Here is a 14,462-nt window from a genome sequence, read left to right on the forward strand (position 1 = left end):
TAATTCTGAAGACACGGCACTCCTTTGAGAACAAGCAGTGAATTTCCTCTGCAAGCCTGGAGATCGGGCAGAAGTAACGGAGAGGCCCGGCTGAGGACCTACTGGGGAAACAAACCCAATCAAAGACGAAGAGGCCCAATCACGGGCCTCTTGGGGCGTGTTTTTGCTAAGACTGATCACATGTTGCTCTACTCCGGCAACATAGAACGTACCCCTTCTCAGATCCATGAGAACACTTTTTCTAAAAGATAGGAAACATGCCATTTCTCAATAAGTAGACAACCTGTCAAAATTACGCAGAAGTAAAATCGTAACTAGAGGGCCTCAGTCCTTTACAGCCATTAATCTCTTCTATCCTCTTTGAAAATCCCGAGGGGAAGAGGCAAGTGACAGCAGCTCTCACACAGAGACACGGGCGCATGAGGGACTCCTGCCAACTCGACAGGATCTAAAACAGTCCTTTGGCAACTGAGCAAAGGATGGGTTCCAGGCAGAGGGGCAACTGTGCACATCAGAGGAATGGGTTCCCTCCCTTCGGCTGGGGCAGGCGCTAATCCTGCGGTCTCCCCAGGACGGCAGCTGTGCTCTAAGGGTGGCCATCGGATGCTTGACAAGAGCCAGCTCAGGGAGTAGCCCAGCCCAAGCCCATACCCACACGCTGCTACTGAAAATGTTTTAAAGATTCATAACGTCTTACGTACTCCACTTAGCAAGAGCAGCTGTCCGTGTTCTCCTCCCTCCTTGCAGAGTAGGGCAGTATCAACCTCCCTTTGGAGTTCAACCAAGTAATAGGAGTCTCCACCCTGGGCGTTATCAGCTTGTGTGTGAGTTGCCGGAGACTGGTTTATTTCACGTTCAGCAAGCGTTTCCTGAGCTCTCACTATGTGTAGGGCTCTGTGCCATGGCTTGGGGGAAAGTTCAGAGAGGAGTAATAATACTCATTAAAAAAAAGAACTGCTCAGGGCGGTGTAATAGAAATAAAAAGATCAGAGGGTCGCCCGGATGGCTCAGTTGGTGAAGCTTCTGGCTCTTGGTTTTGACTCGGGTCATGATCTTGCGGCTTCATGCATTGGAATCTCGCATCAGACTCTGCGCTGGCAGTGCGGAGCCTGCTTGGGATTCTCTCTTTCCCTCTCTCTCTCTGCCCCTCCCCCACTCATGCTGGCTCTGTCTTTCTCAAAATAAATAAATAAATAAATAAACGTTAAAAAATAAAAAATAAATAAATAGTAAAAAGATTAGCTCCAGGGTATCACGCACCTACTGTGTGTCAGTCCCCATGTTTGCCCTTAATTGTCTCGTGCAATCTTTGGAACAGCCTTGCAAGCTTAGGATCTTCATTCCCATTTCACAGATTAAGAAACTGAGGCTCAGAGAAATTACATGACTTGGCAAAGCTCAAAATATCAAGGTTGGGAAGGGAATTGATTCAGTGACGAATGGGGGAGTCCTTGAAGGTGGTTGGGCAGGGACATGACCTGATCAGAGACTAAAGAAAAGAAGTGTGTAGAATGGCAGTAGGATAAATCAAGAGGTGGGAAATTAGCCAGGGGTCAGTCAGCATTTGGTGGAAAATGTGCTAAAGATTGACATACAAATCTAAACAACACACACATATGCTTTAAAAACACGATCATCTGCAATAAAAACTACAAAGAAAAGCCAGGAAATTGCAAATGCAAAAATTCAGGCTAATAGTTACTTCTGGGAAGGGGGAACAGAAAAAGGAGGGAGGATATAACGAGGGTCGAAGTTTCAGTGGGCTTAAACTGCATTTATTTTTGTTTTATTTATTTTATTTTATTTTTCAACTTTATTGAGGTATAATTAATAAGTAAAGCTGTAATCTTTTAAAATATACAATCTGCAGGGCACCTGGGTGGCTCAGTCGGTTAAGCATCCAACTCTTGATTTCTGCTCTGGTCATGATCTTGCTGTGTGTGAGTTTGAGCCTCGGGTAGAACTCTGCATTGACAGCATGGAGCCTGCTTGGGTTTCTCTGTCTCCCTCTCTCTCTACCCGCTCCACCCCCCCCCCCCCCCCCCAATCACACATGCACCTGCACTCACTCTCTCTGTCTCTCAAAAATAAACTTAAAAAAATACACAATCTGATATTTGATATACATACACATCGTAAAAGGTTTCCCACCATCAGGTTAATTAACAGACCAGTCACCTCATGTATTTCCTTTTTCTTTGTTTTTAATTTTTTAAAATGTTTTATTTATTTTTGAGACAGAGACAGAGCACAAGCAGGGGAGTGGCAGAGAGAGAGGGTGAGACAGAATGGAAGCAGGCTCCAGGCTCTGAGCTGTCAGCATAGAGCCCGACGCGGGGCTTGAACTCACAAACCGCGAGATCGTGACCTGAACCGAAGTCGGACGCTTAACCGACTGAGCCACCCAGGCGCCTCTCCTTTTTTTTTTTTTTTTTTTTTTCTTTTTTGGTGAACACGCTTAAGTTCAACACTCTCAGCAAATTATACTTATACAGTATAGTATCCCCGAATAGCAGCCACAGAAACTGGGGCACCAGGCGTGTGTACAAGCTCTTCCCAGAGAGATGGTGATGATCTGGTTGTTATAGCTGGGATGAACAGAGGGAGAAGGTGGTGGAAATGCCCAATGGCATCCCTGGGTTCCACTGAGGATCGTAGCTAGCCCCTAGATGCCCGCAGATTAGAAACCGGAACCTCAGATAGAGGTTGTAAAGTCTCCTGTGTCGCCATCTTGATTCCTCTCCTTGCCTCATTCAAACAATGGTTACATTCTCCCTGCCTTGTGCTGTTTTGCAGGCACATGGGTGGTCAATACGTTCTCCTTTGAAACCCTGTGTGCTAGAGTTTTAGAAGTTCTCCCAGCTCAGAGTGCTCTCAGTGTCTCAGTGAAGTTTTCAGTGTCCTGAGACAAAACCAAATACCTAATAGTTTTGTTTTTCAGTGGTTGGGTCCACATAACTTCAAAGTAGTAGATTATGTGGTGTCTCTTGGACGTTTAAAATACCCAGTGTTGGGGCGCCTGGGTGGCTCAGTCGGTTGAGCGTCCGACTTCGGCTCAGGTCACGATCTCGCGGTCCGTGAGTTCGAGCCCCGCGTGGGGCTCTGGGCTGATGGCTCAGAGCCTGGAGCCTGCTTCTGATTCTGTGTCTCCCTCTCTCTCTGCCTCTCCCCCGTTCATGCTCTGTCTCTCTCTGTCTCAAAAATAATAAATAAATGTTAAAAAATAAAATAAAATAAAATACCCAGTGGTGCTCCTATGATTTCACTGTGGTCTTCTGGATGGCTCAACACACAATCTATCTTCAGATATGCTCATGGGTGTGAAATGTCTCTAGATATAGATATAGATTAATTATATAGATTGATATATAATATTAATATTTAATATATAAGGGCTTGTTCAAAGCTGAGGTGGATGGAGACATGAAAGGAGCATGGGATTCCCTTGGCTTGGTGATGGATTGGATGTGGGGAGGGGAAAGTCAAGGCCTCATTAGAGGGTTGAGGCAGGATGTTGAGAAAAGCATAAAGTCGGTGGTAGGAGCTGATTGAGGGATTATAGGAAGAAACAAATGTAGTTTGGGACGTAGTGAGTTTATGGCAGCAGAAGATATTCAGATTGCCAGAGACAGTTGAATAATTGGTACAAGCTTACATTCCAGAGATCTGGACCCAAGAGACCGATTTGGAGACCACCTACAGACTAACCCTAACCCTAACCCTGGCCGCTGGAGGAGTGTGATGGGAACTGAGGGCAGAGACCAGGGAAGCACCCACACATTTGTACAGGAGGAGTGAGAGAAACTTGTGAGAGGACCGCAAAGGGGGAGCAGCTTCAGAGAAATCAGGGGGAAGGGATTGTGGAAAGGGGTGGGACTACGGGGGATTGTCAGTGGAGTCCAGTGCTGCTGGGACAGTCAGAGGAGAAAGACAGTTACAAGCCACGGGAACGGACAGTCAGCAAGTCATGAAAAACAGATCATGGGTTAACCTTGCTCTTTCAATAAATTTGAAGGTAAAGAGAAAGTTGGAAAACTGGCCTAAAGGGATAAAAGGGGTAAAAGGACTTTTCATGGCTGTTAACTATGCTCACTTACAGGCAGAGAGAAGGAAGCCAAGGGAGAGGGAAGCTGTAAAGCAGAAAAATAGAAGGGACAAGGACTTCGGTCAAGTGACAGAGGAGACAGGAGGAAACAGGGTCAAGAGCACGGGCCAAGAAAGACCAGTGCTCCTTTCTCAGAGACCGGCATGGGTACAAGGGAAAGCAGGATGAAGGTTAAGTCCACGGGACAGACATTGAGAAAGGTCCCGCCTAAAGGCGTCGGGTGTCTCAGGAAAGTGTGAAGAAAGCCTGCAGGAGTCAGGTTCGCTCAGGGGCTTTAGAGCCAAGACCAGAGAAGCTGGAAATCAGCCAAAGCGGTGCAAAGGATCCTCCCACAGCCTTGAGGTTCACATAGAGTTTCAACAATCCGATCCATGTCTGGTGGCTTCGGGGAAGCTCTGCTCTGTGGTTGTCTTCCATCAGGGCTCAGCAGCTCTGGAGGGAGTGCAGACGGGACCAGGGTGGCATGGTCAGGGCTGGGGCGGCAGAGGACAGGGCATGAGGGCATCAAAGAGATGTCTGGTGATCATCTGGCCCCAACTCGGGGAAGGGAGGCGGGTCTGACAGGTGCAAGGAGGGGTGAGATCTGGGAGGGGCCAGCGTCCTCTCAGATCCATCCCAACTCTTCCCAGGCTTCCCAGCCCGCCAGCCAGTAGGCAGCATCCACCAGTGGAGGCACTGGCAGAGTACTGGGGGTGGAAGGAAGGGCGACTCGAGGTTATTTCTCACCTTCTTCCCCTCCCTGTGGCATCACTGGCGTGGGCTGTGTTTCCTCTTGGGCTCCGGGCCCTACAGGGAAGCCCCTCCCTCCATGGTCCCAGCTCCCAGCAAGCAGCCCCTGCCCAGGGGGAGGGAGCCCTGGTTTCTGGCCTGGTTATGCCCCCTCTCCTGCTGATTCTCCAGTCCCAGCACCGGTCACGGGTTATTGCAACCGTGAATATCTCTGTGACCCGTGAACCAATTCCCTGGTTGAAATATCTAGAGTGGGTTCTGTCTTCCTAAGTGACTTTCACAGATATGCTGGAATAGAAGGGAGTCAAAACCGACACCTCCTTTTTGATCTGCTCCCATCCCCTTCTTCCTCTTTTGCCTCAAAACGAGCAAGGAACAACATGTAGTTTTTAAATTGTCGAGTGGAGTGTGGCCAAGGAGAGTGCAAGTGTGCACACAGTCTTCACCGTGTAGGGCCTGGGTGGCCATCCCAGCCCTGGGTTGATTGCAAGAGCCAACACGAGCTTCCTTGCCACCTTTCTGAGATGGGGCCGTGGAGACACAGAGCCAGGGGTGAGTGCGTGTGGTCATCTATAAGGCCCTCTGACCCAAAGTAGTTCTGCCACCATAGGTCTTGGTAGCTGAAATTCCTCTTTTTTCCCCCTTTGACTCAAGTTACTCTGCGTCTCCAGGAAACTTATATTTAAATAGGATAATACAAGAAAGCCACTCAGTTAGATCAAGATGGACTAGAGAGATGGCAGAAAACTTTAGGAGATGGAGCCCTTGTAGGAAGTTTGGGTTTGTACAGGCAGAGGGGAAGGGAGAAGGCCTTCTAGGGACAATCTGGGTGGAGGGTGGCCCAGGGAACAAAGTGCAGAAAGGCACAGATTTGCTAGGGGGAGACAGTGAGCACCTCCTCCTGGCTGGTGCTTTCAGCCATAGAGAAAGAGAAAAGTTAAAAAAATTTTTTAAAACGTTTATTTATTATTGAGAGACAGACACAGAGCATGAGCAGGGGAGGGGTAGAGAGAGGGGGAGGCACAGAATCCGAAGCAGGCTCCAGGCTCCGAGCTGTGAGCACAGAGCCCGACGCGGGGCTCGAACTCCCGATCTGGGAGATCATGACCTGGGCTGAAGGCAGTCGCCTAACCGACTGAGCCACCTAGGCACCTCAAGAAAGAGAGAAGTTTAGATAGGTCGGCTGGAACCTATAGGACCTTGACTACCAGACTATGGATCTCGCCTTCACTCAGAAGGCAATAGGAAATAGTCAGAAATTTCTGAGTCGAGGTGGAGCGTGTCGAAAGTGGTTACGTGGAGGAAAGTCAAGCCCTGAGCCCGGTGGCCGTGTGGAGAATGGATCAGAAACTGGGGACAGGTAGAGCGATGAGGAGGCCATTGCAATAATCCAGGGGTGTTGTGGTAAGGACTTGAGCTGGAATAACGGCAGGAGGCCAAGCAAGTGAAGGACATGAGAGATATTAGGAACAAGTATTCCATAGGATTAGGCTGATGGGATAGGAGGGTTCTAGGAGATGGATGAGATTCGAGCGAGGTTGGTTTGTTGGAAGCACTTCCAAAATGTGCACTTTGTTATGAACCCACAGATATTTATGGCTTCTTGAGTGTCATTACCTAACTCATTTACAATCTGGAAATTCACATCCACTTTATCCATCATGTGGGACTGACTCCTACTCTGTATGTCTTCGCAGATAGATTACCTGACCCTGTAAAGAAGTTTTTATAGCATGATAACAGGTAGTTATTTTAAAAAAAAAACCAAAAAACAAGACTTAACAGAATCCCAGAACTCCCAAATCCAGACTTGGTCAAGGATTACTAGAGAAACTCAGAACTGGAAGCTAAGCATTAACTCTGTTTGCCCAACTGAGGGACAGATAGCACCGCTCTGCAGGCCAGCTGAGGCCACGTGACAGCTCAAAGCCCAGGTGCCTTATCCAGGAACCACTCCCATGCCATGCAAGTGGCCCTGGCCTTCTGGAGGAGGGTCACATCTACCAGAAAAGAAGACCATCCTATCACTAAAGAAACGGTTATTCTGTGCATAATACTGGGTGTTAAATAGAGCCCTTCTTAGCATTTTCCGAAAGTTCAGCCAAGACATTTAGATTTCAAGTGTGAATTAAACACACCATACGGTGTGTATAAACGTAAGGATGTACTTGAAAACAGACAATATAAGTGATAATAGGAGAGAACCATAGTTGATCCAATCTCTGGAAAGGGACAGAAATTCCATTACCTTGGTTGAAAGATTTTCTTGTGCATAATACGGAAGTAATAATGCGATGATCACATGGTCACTGCCACTCTTACCTCGAGAATAACTTCCCTACCAGTCACTCTGACTAGACCCTCCAAAGCAGAATTTCTACCTAAGCAGCTTAAGATGTGTGAGCATCAGGTAGTCTTCAGCCTGGTGTGCTTCCTAGAAACCTCCACACTTACCCCCCACAATGGATGCGGGGTACCAATGCTACAAAGTCCCTGGCAGACCCGGTCAGCTCACAGACCCAGTTCTCAACCCCCTGCCCCAGCCCATTCTTTCCCCCTGTCTCTGTCCTGCTTTTGAGTGTTCAGGTCGTCAGCTTCATTTTCCCATTCCTGTCCTTCCTCCCAGAAGATTTGAGACACCGTGTTCCCTTGTAACTTTGACCTTGGTGCCTCTGGGTGACATTCTGACTCTCTACGCTGGCCGTGCTTCCTGTTTTCAGAGAATATTGAATTTATTCACGATTAAAATAATGATAAGTTGCTCCCCTCCCGGTTTAAATGTACACTTCTGGCAAGGTCCTGGTGTCGAGGCAATGCATTCATTCATTTAACAAGTGTTTAGTGAGCACCTACTAAGTATGGAGCACTGGGCTAAATGCTAAGACACCAAAATGAAAGTCACATCCCCGCCCCCAAGGAGCTCTCCAGCTGGAAGGGGTAGAAAATTATAACGCACAAGCATATACTGGCCACATAGGAATTTGCTGCCCTTGGTCCAATCCCAAAATAAAACACTTAAAGCCAACCAGAAGGAATAGGCTAGAGTAAAATCTGTTGTGTTTGGGGGACCAGGAATGATTTATATTCTTATTTAAAATTCACATTAATGTTAAGACTGTATTTATAAGTAAATACAAAAGTAAATTTTGGATAATGTCTGCTGTGACCAGCAACCCCACCACTCACCTGCCGTGTCTGGGGGAGGCGTTTGATTGATGGGGTCAGACCCCCACGCAGGCGCTGGGGACATTACTCGTCACCCCTCCGTGGACACTTATCCACCTGGGCTCACCTGCAAGAACCCCCAGAAAGGTTCAAAATGAACACGGGATGAATCACATAGTTCCTTTCTTCAGCTCTCCTCCACCTCCCTGTCTCTCTTTTGCTCGCCCTCTGTCTTCACTCAGTGCCTGCGTGTCGACCTTGATGAGCCCAACAGTGTGTTGAGTATTAGCGTGGATGCAAAGACCATGAGGTCCTTGCCTTCGAGGGCTGGCCCGGAGTGAGATTCTAGGCCCACCTCTGGGTGAGGAGGTGGGGAAAGTGGAAAGAGCAGGAAGAGAGCAGGACTGGGAGGAATGTCTATGCAACAGAAAGGCTGCATGCGGATGTCACAGCTTCAGTGCATGGGGGTCTGGAGCCTCATCTCCACTCCACTTGGGAACCTTGAGAGGCATTTGGAGGGGTTAACCGAGGTACGTGTTATGTAACCAGGGCCACTGCCTCTCAGGGAGTTCACAGCAGGACACTCAAGTGCTGTCAGCGTTTGCTCTGTGGTGACTTCCAAATTAGGAAGCCCAACTAGCCTGGAAATCCGGGAATGCAGGAGGAGAAAGAGGCATGTCCCAAAGAGGGGCTGAGCTAATCTTGCCCCATAGCCTGCAAAGGAAGGGCCACAGGCTCTCTCTCTCTGGCAGCACTCTGATCACCCCCTCCTCAAAGGCAGAGGGAACTTGTCGTCCCTAAAACTCGTTTTGTTTAACTTCTGACAAGGAGTGTATTTGTCTTTATCAAAAGCATCAGGCAAGAACACGTGTGGCTTCATGAATTCTAATTCCATCTCATAGTCTGTGTTAGAAGATGAGTTTCTTTTAACTTATCAGTGCCATGAGCAAATTAAAACGGGTTTGACTTTTGTCTGGTGTCAGGGATTCAGGCTGCCAACGATTATCATTTGTGGTAGAATTTAAAGTGAAGTTTTGAGGGGCACCAGTGTGGCTCAGTCGGTCCAGTGTCTGACTCTCGGTTTCGGCTCAGGTCATGATCTCACGGTTTTGTGGGTTCGAGCCCCACACTGGGCTCTGTGCTGATGGTGCGGGGCCTGCTTGGGATTCTCTCTCGCGCTCTCTCCCCCACTCTCTTTACCCCTCCCCCGCTCACTCTGTCTCAGTGTGTCTCAAAATAAATGAATAAACTTAAAGAAAAATAAAGTGGAGTTTTGATTCATGAATCTATCATTGGCTGTTAAATCAGGCAAATACGTGTTTTTTACGTAGCGGCTCAAAGCCAAACAGGTGCTGGCCTTTGGAGGGGTAGCGGGCAGGAAGCAGGCCAACGCTCTGTCTGTCCTGAAGCCAGACGGGAAAGATGCAATTTGTTGGATCACAGGCCCCCAGGCAAAATGTCTCATCTCTTCTGCCACCTTAGTGTCTTGCTTTGTGTCCCTGCTAAGATCCCTGCCTTGGCCCCCAGGCTCTGTGAGGCTGTTTGTGTGTGTGGGGCACAGTTTCTGACTCTGCCTCCTTGGGTCCCTGAGAAATGGCGAATTGTTTCTCTGAGGTAAGGAGCACGTCTCTGAAGAATCTGGGCAAACTTCCCTGGCCCCAGCCCACCTCTCTGGGTGACCCTGTCTGTGTTTCGGCACACATTTTCTCCCTTGATTGAACCACTGCAAACCCACCCACCAGACCCCTGCCTCCTGTGACACAGCTGCCCAGGCCGGGACACTGGAAGGCAGGCAGTGGGCAGGGGACTGTCAGCAGTCCAGCTCTCCCCAGCCCACGCCAAAATGGAGTCAACCACAGAATACTGCACCTAGAGTCAACAACACTGTATTGTGCACTTGGACATCTGTTAAGGTGGTAGATACCATGTTACTACACTAAAATAACATTTTCGAAGGGAGTCAGTCAGTCACTTGACTTCTGCCCCGATCACGGTCTCACCGGTTGTGAGTTCGAGCCCCGTGTTGGGCTCTGCGCTGGCAGCGGGGGGCCTGCTTGAGATTCTCTCTCTGCTCTCCTCTCTCTCTCTCTCTCTCTCTCTCTCTGAAAATAAATAAGTCAACTTAAAGAAAAAAAAATGGGAGTCAGTCAATCAAGCTGCTTTGGTCGCTTTACTTCTGAGCTTGTGGGAAGAGAAGAGCAGGTAGAGAAACTGAGGGCCAGAGGGACAGTGACCTGCCTGAAGGTACGGAGTGAGGGGAGTACCGAGCAGCGCTAGGATCCTGGCACCAAGTCCCAGAGCCTCTCCCTTGCCCCCGCTAATGGCTGGAGGGAGACTTGGAGTGAGCAAAAGACGGGCAGGCCTGGTCTGGGGCGTCAGCACCAGGCTAGTGATACGAAAACCACCACTGTGCTTTGTGGAGGTTCTGTCTAGCTGGGAACAGAGACCAACATTAGGAGCTTGGCCTACGTTGTGGGGAGGGCTCCGGGGTGGGGGTGGGGGGCCCAGCCTGCCGTGGGAAGGACACTTAGCCTCACTTGGCTTAGGGGGTGGGACGGGAGAGGACAGGCACAGACCTGCAGGCCGGTGGGGGCAAGGGGGAGTTGCTGGGTGAGGGTGTTCTGAGCAGAGTGACATTGAGTTCAAAGCAATTTCTGGAAGGCAGGAGGACGAATGATGGATTCTCTGAAGTGGGGGAGTCTGGAGCGTGGAGCGTGAGGTGCAGCAGCGGGAAGGAACATCCGAGAGAGCCAGGGGATTGAGCGTGAGGATCTCAAAGTCAGGTTGGGGTTCAGGCTAAGTCAGAGGGCTTTGGGAAACCCACCACAGATTGCAAGTGAGTAGCAAGCTTACTGGGTGTGTGCCTGGCAATGCTCCTTTCTGGCTGGAGTGGAGACTGGGTCGGAGGAGGTGGGAGCGGTGGCCAGCAGACCCGATAGGAGGGACGTGCCACAATCCAGAAGACAGCATGGGTGTGAGAAGCTGGCCTCCAGGCAGCTCCATGGTGCTCATGCTTGCATCCAGCTGGTCTCCCGGGTGCTCCTCGGACAGCCTATCACTCCCACTGCCAGGACCATGATCAAAAATATTCTGTGACCTCCTGTGGGCCTGGCAGGTCCGGGGGCTTGGGACAGAGGAAGGGAAGAGAACAGGGCAAAGTGGGGAGACGAGCAGAGCAGTTTTCCTGTGGGCTGTGTTCTTGTCCTATTCTCTGTAGGGCACCAGGCTTTGGCAGACGCCCTGTGGACCGGTCGGGAGGAGGGGAGGCTCTGACCACTTGTTTTCAGCTTCCAGACTGCCTTACTAAATGTCATCCTTATTTCAGGAAATGAGTTTGAACTTTCCTAGACCATCGGGCCCAAGAGGGCACAGCAGCGCTCGCTGTGTCTAAAAGCCTCCTGATGGCTCAGGTGGCTGTCGGGGGCAGACTTCTTACTCCCTGACCACAGCCCCTTGGCCAAGTCACTGAACTTACCCGGACCTCTCCCTGCTCCAGGGAGAGTAAAAACTTGTCCATAAAGTATCCCCACAGCGTCCACGCCCAGCAGCGGGCTGAGGACCAGGGATGAGAATATTGGCCGACAGGGAGGGGAGGAGGAAGCGGAAGAGGGGTCAGTGGGGCCACGCGGGCAGTGGAAGGAAGGCTTTGCTGACTGGCCGTCACGACCTTCCAGCTACAGCACCTGACTCACCTTCGACATCGCTCTGTCGCCGTGAAGCGCCTGACAACAGAACACATAAAACGTGGAGGTTCTTTTTGTCCAGCAGATTTGCTTTTCCGTCTCGGACACTGAAGGAGGAAATGCTTCTGCTCTCCTGCCTCTGCCATCTGCCCTCCCTAGACCCAAGGCGACTGTTTTTCTCTGTGCCTCCGCCCTCAGATAGGCTGCCCGCCATCCTACCCTGCCACGTGTCCTGGAGGTGTCACAGGAGCTGCATGTGTTGGACAACCCAGGAGCCGAAACACCGTTCCTGGCCTTCTGCTCCACTGCACTAGCCAGTATTTCTTTCCCTTCCTTTTACAGTCTGTTGGCCCATGAATTGACTAGATGCTACTGCATTTGCATAATGAGGGTTCAGGTGAAAATGATAAAAGTGAAAAGGCAACCTGGGGGTCTGAGCCGTGGGTTGACTCTAGGATTGACCCTGTGACCTTGTGCGTGTGGCGTCCAACGTGAGCCTCGGGAGCTCCGTCCCTGGCTCCTGCCCATGAGCAGCTCAGCAGCTCCAACAATAGGCATGGCTCTTGCCAAGGAAAGCTGGCTGAGATCCTGGAGGGCAGCACCCGGCTGCTCCCACCTCCTGGGCAGGAAGCACGGGATGGGTAAGAGCTCTGTAACCCACAGCAAGCCAACTGAGCTCCTGGGGGCCGCCCTACCCCGGGCATGAGACTCGTGTGCTGACTTAAGCAGGGTAAGGCACTCTGTAATCCAGTGCTGAATTGAGTGGCATGGATTGTCACGGTCAGAAGAGCAGCGGGAAGGGCTGGGCGACATAGGCAGGAGTGTCATGGGTCTCTCGGGGTCAGGAGGGCTGAGCATCTCAGGGTCTGTGCTTGGAAAGTTTTAAGTCGATAGTAAAATGCAATTGTTTTGCCTCTTTTGAGTCAACATTCAGTAGGTTCGAAGGCAGGTAGTAGTCGCTGCTATCCACTGCCTATCCAAGCAGACATTTATTTATCCAACACTAACTCCATGCTCTGCCCTGGCTAGATGGTGGGGAAACACAAGGCTGAAGGACATGGGGCCTTCCCTCAAGGAGCTCACCTTGAGGCTTGAGGCTTGAGGCTCAGGCTTACTGATGCGTGCTCCCCTTTGCACTCGGTGCATTGTCCCCAGGCAACCAATCTCATGACCAAGGTTAACCCCACCAAATTGTTCCAACGAAATTTGCAAGGAAAACAAGAAGTGATGATATAACTGGATGACACAAGGGTGAGTCCTTTTATGAACTGCTGACCGCAAGCTTTTTGACATCTTTTCCTCGTGGAAAGCAAAGGAAGCCCCATCCATCCCAGTTACCACCTCCTACCCACTATACTATGTCACTCAACACTGGATGATTAGGAGGCCTGCACTTGAGTTCTGGCACTACCTCTTCCAATCTCGGGCAAGTTGCCACCATTTTGTACCTCGGTTTCACCAACGGGAGACAAAACATAACAACAACCAAAAAAACCTCAAATAGCAAAAATAGAAAATACATACCACAACAGCAAGCTATTAAGTACTAATAGTATCCTCATACGGGAGTTTCCATAAAAGCCTATTCCAGTGCTACAGCCTAATCAAGTTGTGGTACACAGTTCCGAGCTATACAATCGATGCTGGAGAACGTTAGATTCTGATCTTCCACAACCCAGCAGGGGCTCCACAAATTCATGCAAAACCACCTTAGATGCTTGGAGGATGATTGGCTTTCCTTTAATGGCTCTTGTGGCTTGGTTTCCCAGTGAGGCAGACTGTGAGATGAAGTTTCAGATGCCGGATGTTTATTTGGGAGTTTGTTTTTGGAACAAACACCTGTTGAAGGGAGGGGAAGGAAGCAGGAGTGGCCAGAGGGGGGGAGTCATGCTGCAACGTGGGCCCGTGAGGGCCTCAGCAGGCTGCATGGGGCTCTGGAGTGAGAATGGCCTTCAGATTATTCCCTGTTATGCCAACTTGACCAGGTCTTCCTAGGCCTACACTGACCATTGTTTTATTGTCCTATTTTGTTATATTTTGCCTCTAGATGGAGAAACTGAGGACTAGAGCAATGGTGACCTGCCCAAGGGTGGAAGAAGTAGGGCCAGGACTCAAACCTAGACTTAATATCTGGTCTCATGTAATGTCCCTACTGCAAAGTGCCTCAATCCCTTTTTTTATCCATTCATTTATTCAATAAATATGCCATACGCTTACTTTTCTATAGGCACTGGGGGTTAAAAAATAAAAGAGGCACTATTCTAGCCTCCACGATCTCACATTTTCCCCTCTCTGTTTCAGTTACAGACTTACTTTCCTGCAAAGTTTATTTAGCGTTTCTTCAATATCAATAAGTGCCTCTTTCTCCTTTAATACGCTTGTGACCCTCCCACGATCTTGTCAACACACTGACTCTGATTCAGCGGTCTGGGATGGGCCCGAGTTCTGCACCAGGATGTGATGCCGTTGGTCCCGGACCCCTCTGAGGAGCCAAAGTCTGCTCTTTAGAATCAGTTTCTGCTTTGGTCTCCTGAAGTCAACCTCACCACACAATCTCTTCTTGGCTGAAATGTTAGTTGGGTTGCAGCACATCGGAAAGGTTCCATCCACCGACAGCATAGCATCACGGCTGAGGGTATTGGTTTGGGTGTCAGGCTGACGTAGCCTTGAATCCTGGCATTGCCTCATACATAAAATCTGGGCAATTCCTGTAAGCTTGCTAAGCTTTAGGTTTTTCATCTGAGATGGGAGTGATAACATTAGTTATCTACCCTATGGGT

The 14,462-nt window shown here is 49.7% G+C and overlaps 1 protein-coding gene and 1 long non-coding RNA gene across 7 annotated transcripts; one reads left to right on the forward strand and one right to left on the reverse strand.

The window, feature by feature from the left end:
• Positions 1 to 3,234: 3,234 nt before the first annotated feature.
• On the reverse strand, positions 3,235 to 12,023 carry LOC113592489 (uncharacterized). Of its 6 annotated transcripts, none has more exons than XR_008289582.1 (4): positions 11,692 to 12,020; positions 10,853 to 11,123; positions 8,021 to 8,126; positions 3,235 to 3,331 (listed from the first exon to the last, which is right to left on the reverse strand). XR_008289582.1 is itself a non-coding variant. In XM_027033575.2 (3 exons), exons 1-3 carry the CDS (start codon positions 11,826 to 11,828, stop codon positions 8,109 to 8,111), a joined length of 426 nt encoding a protein of 141 aa, XP_026889376.1. In that variant the 5' UTR covers positions 11,829 to 12,020; the 3' UTR covers positions 4,778 to 8,108. The 6 variants fall into 6 exon arrangements, 3 of the variants coding, with proteins under 3 accessions (XP_026889376.1, XP_026889375.1, XP_026889374.1); XR_008289584.1 differs by lacking the exon at positions 3,235 to 3,331 and adding an exon at positions 4,778 to 7,544 and having other exon boundaries at positions 11,692 to 12,023; XR_008289583.1 differs by lacking the exon at positions 3,235 to 3,331 and adding an exon at positions 4,778 to 6,546.
• On the forward strand, positions 10,503 to 13,390 carry LOC128311276 (uncharacterized). Its single transcript, XR_008289585.1, has 2 exons — positions 10,503 to 10,835; positions 11,325 to 13,390. It is a non-coding gene; the product is annotated as an uncharacterized LOC128311276 (long non-coding RNA).
• Positions 13,391 to 14,462: the final 1,072 nt, after the last annotated feature.

The sequence above is a fragment of the Acinonyx jubatus genome, chromosome A3 (assembly GCF_027475565.1).
Source record: "Acinonyx jubatus isolate Ajub_Pintada_27869175 chromosome A3, VMU_Ajub_asm_v1.0, whole genome shotgun sequence".
Lineage (NCBI taxonomy): Eukaryota > Metazoa > Chordata > Mammalia > Carnivora > Felidae > Acinonyx > Acinonyx jubatus.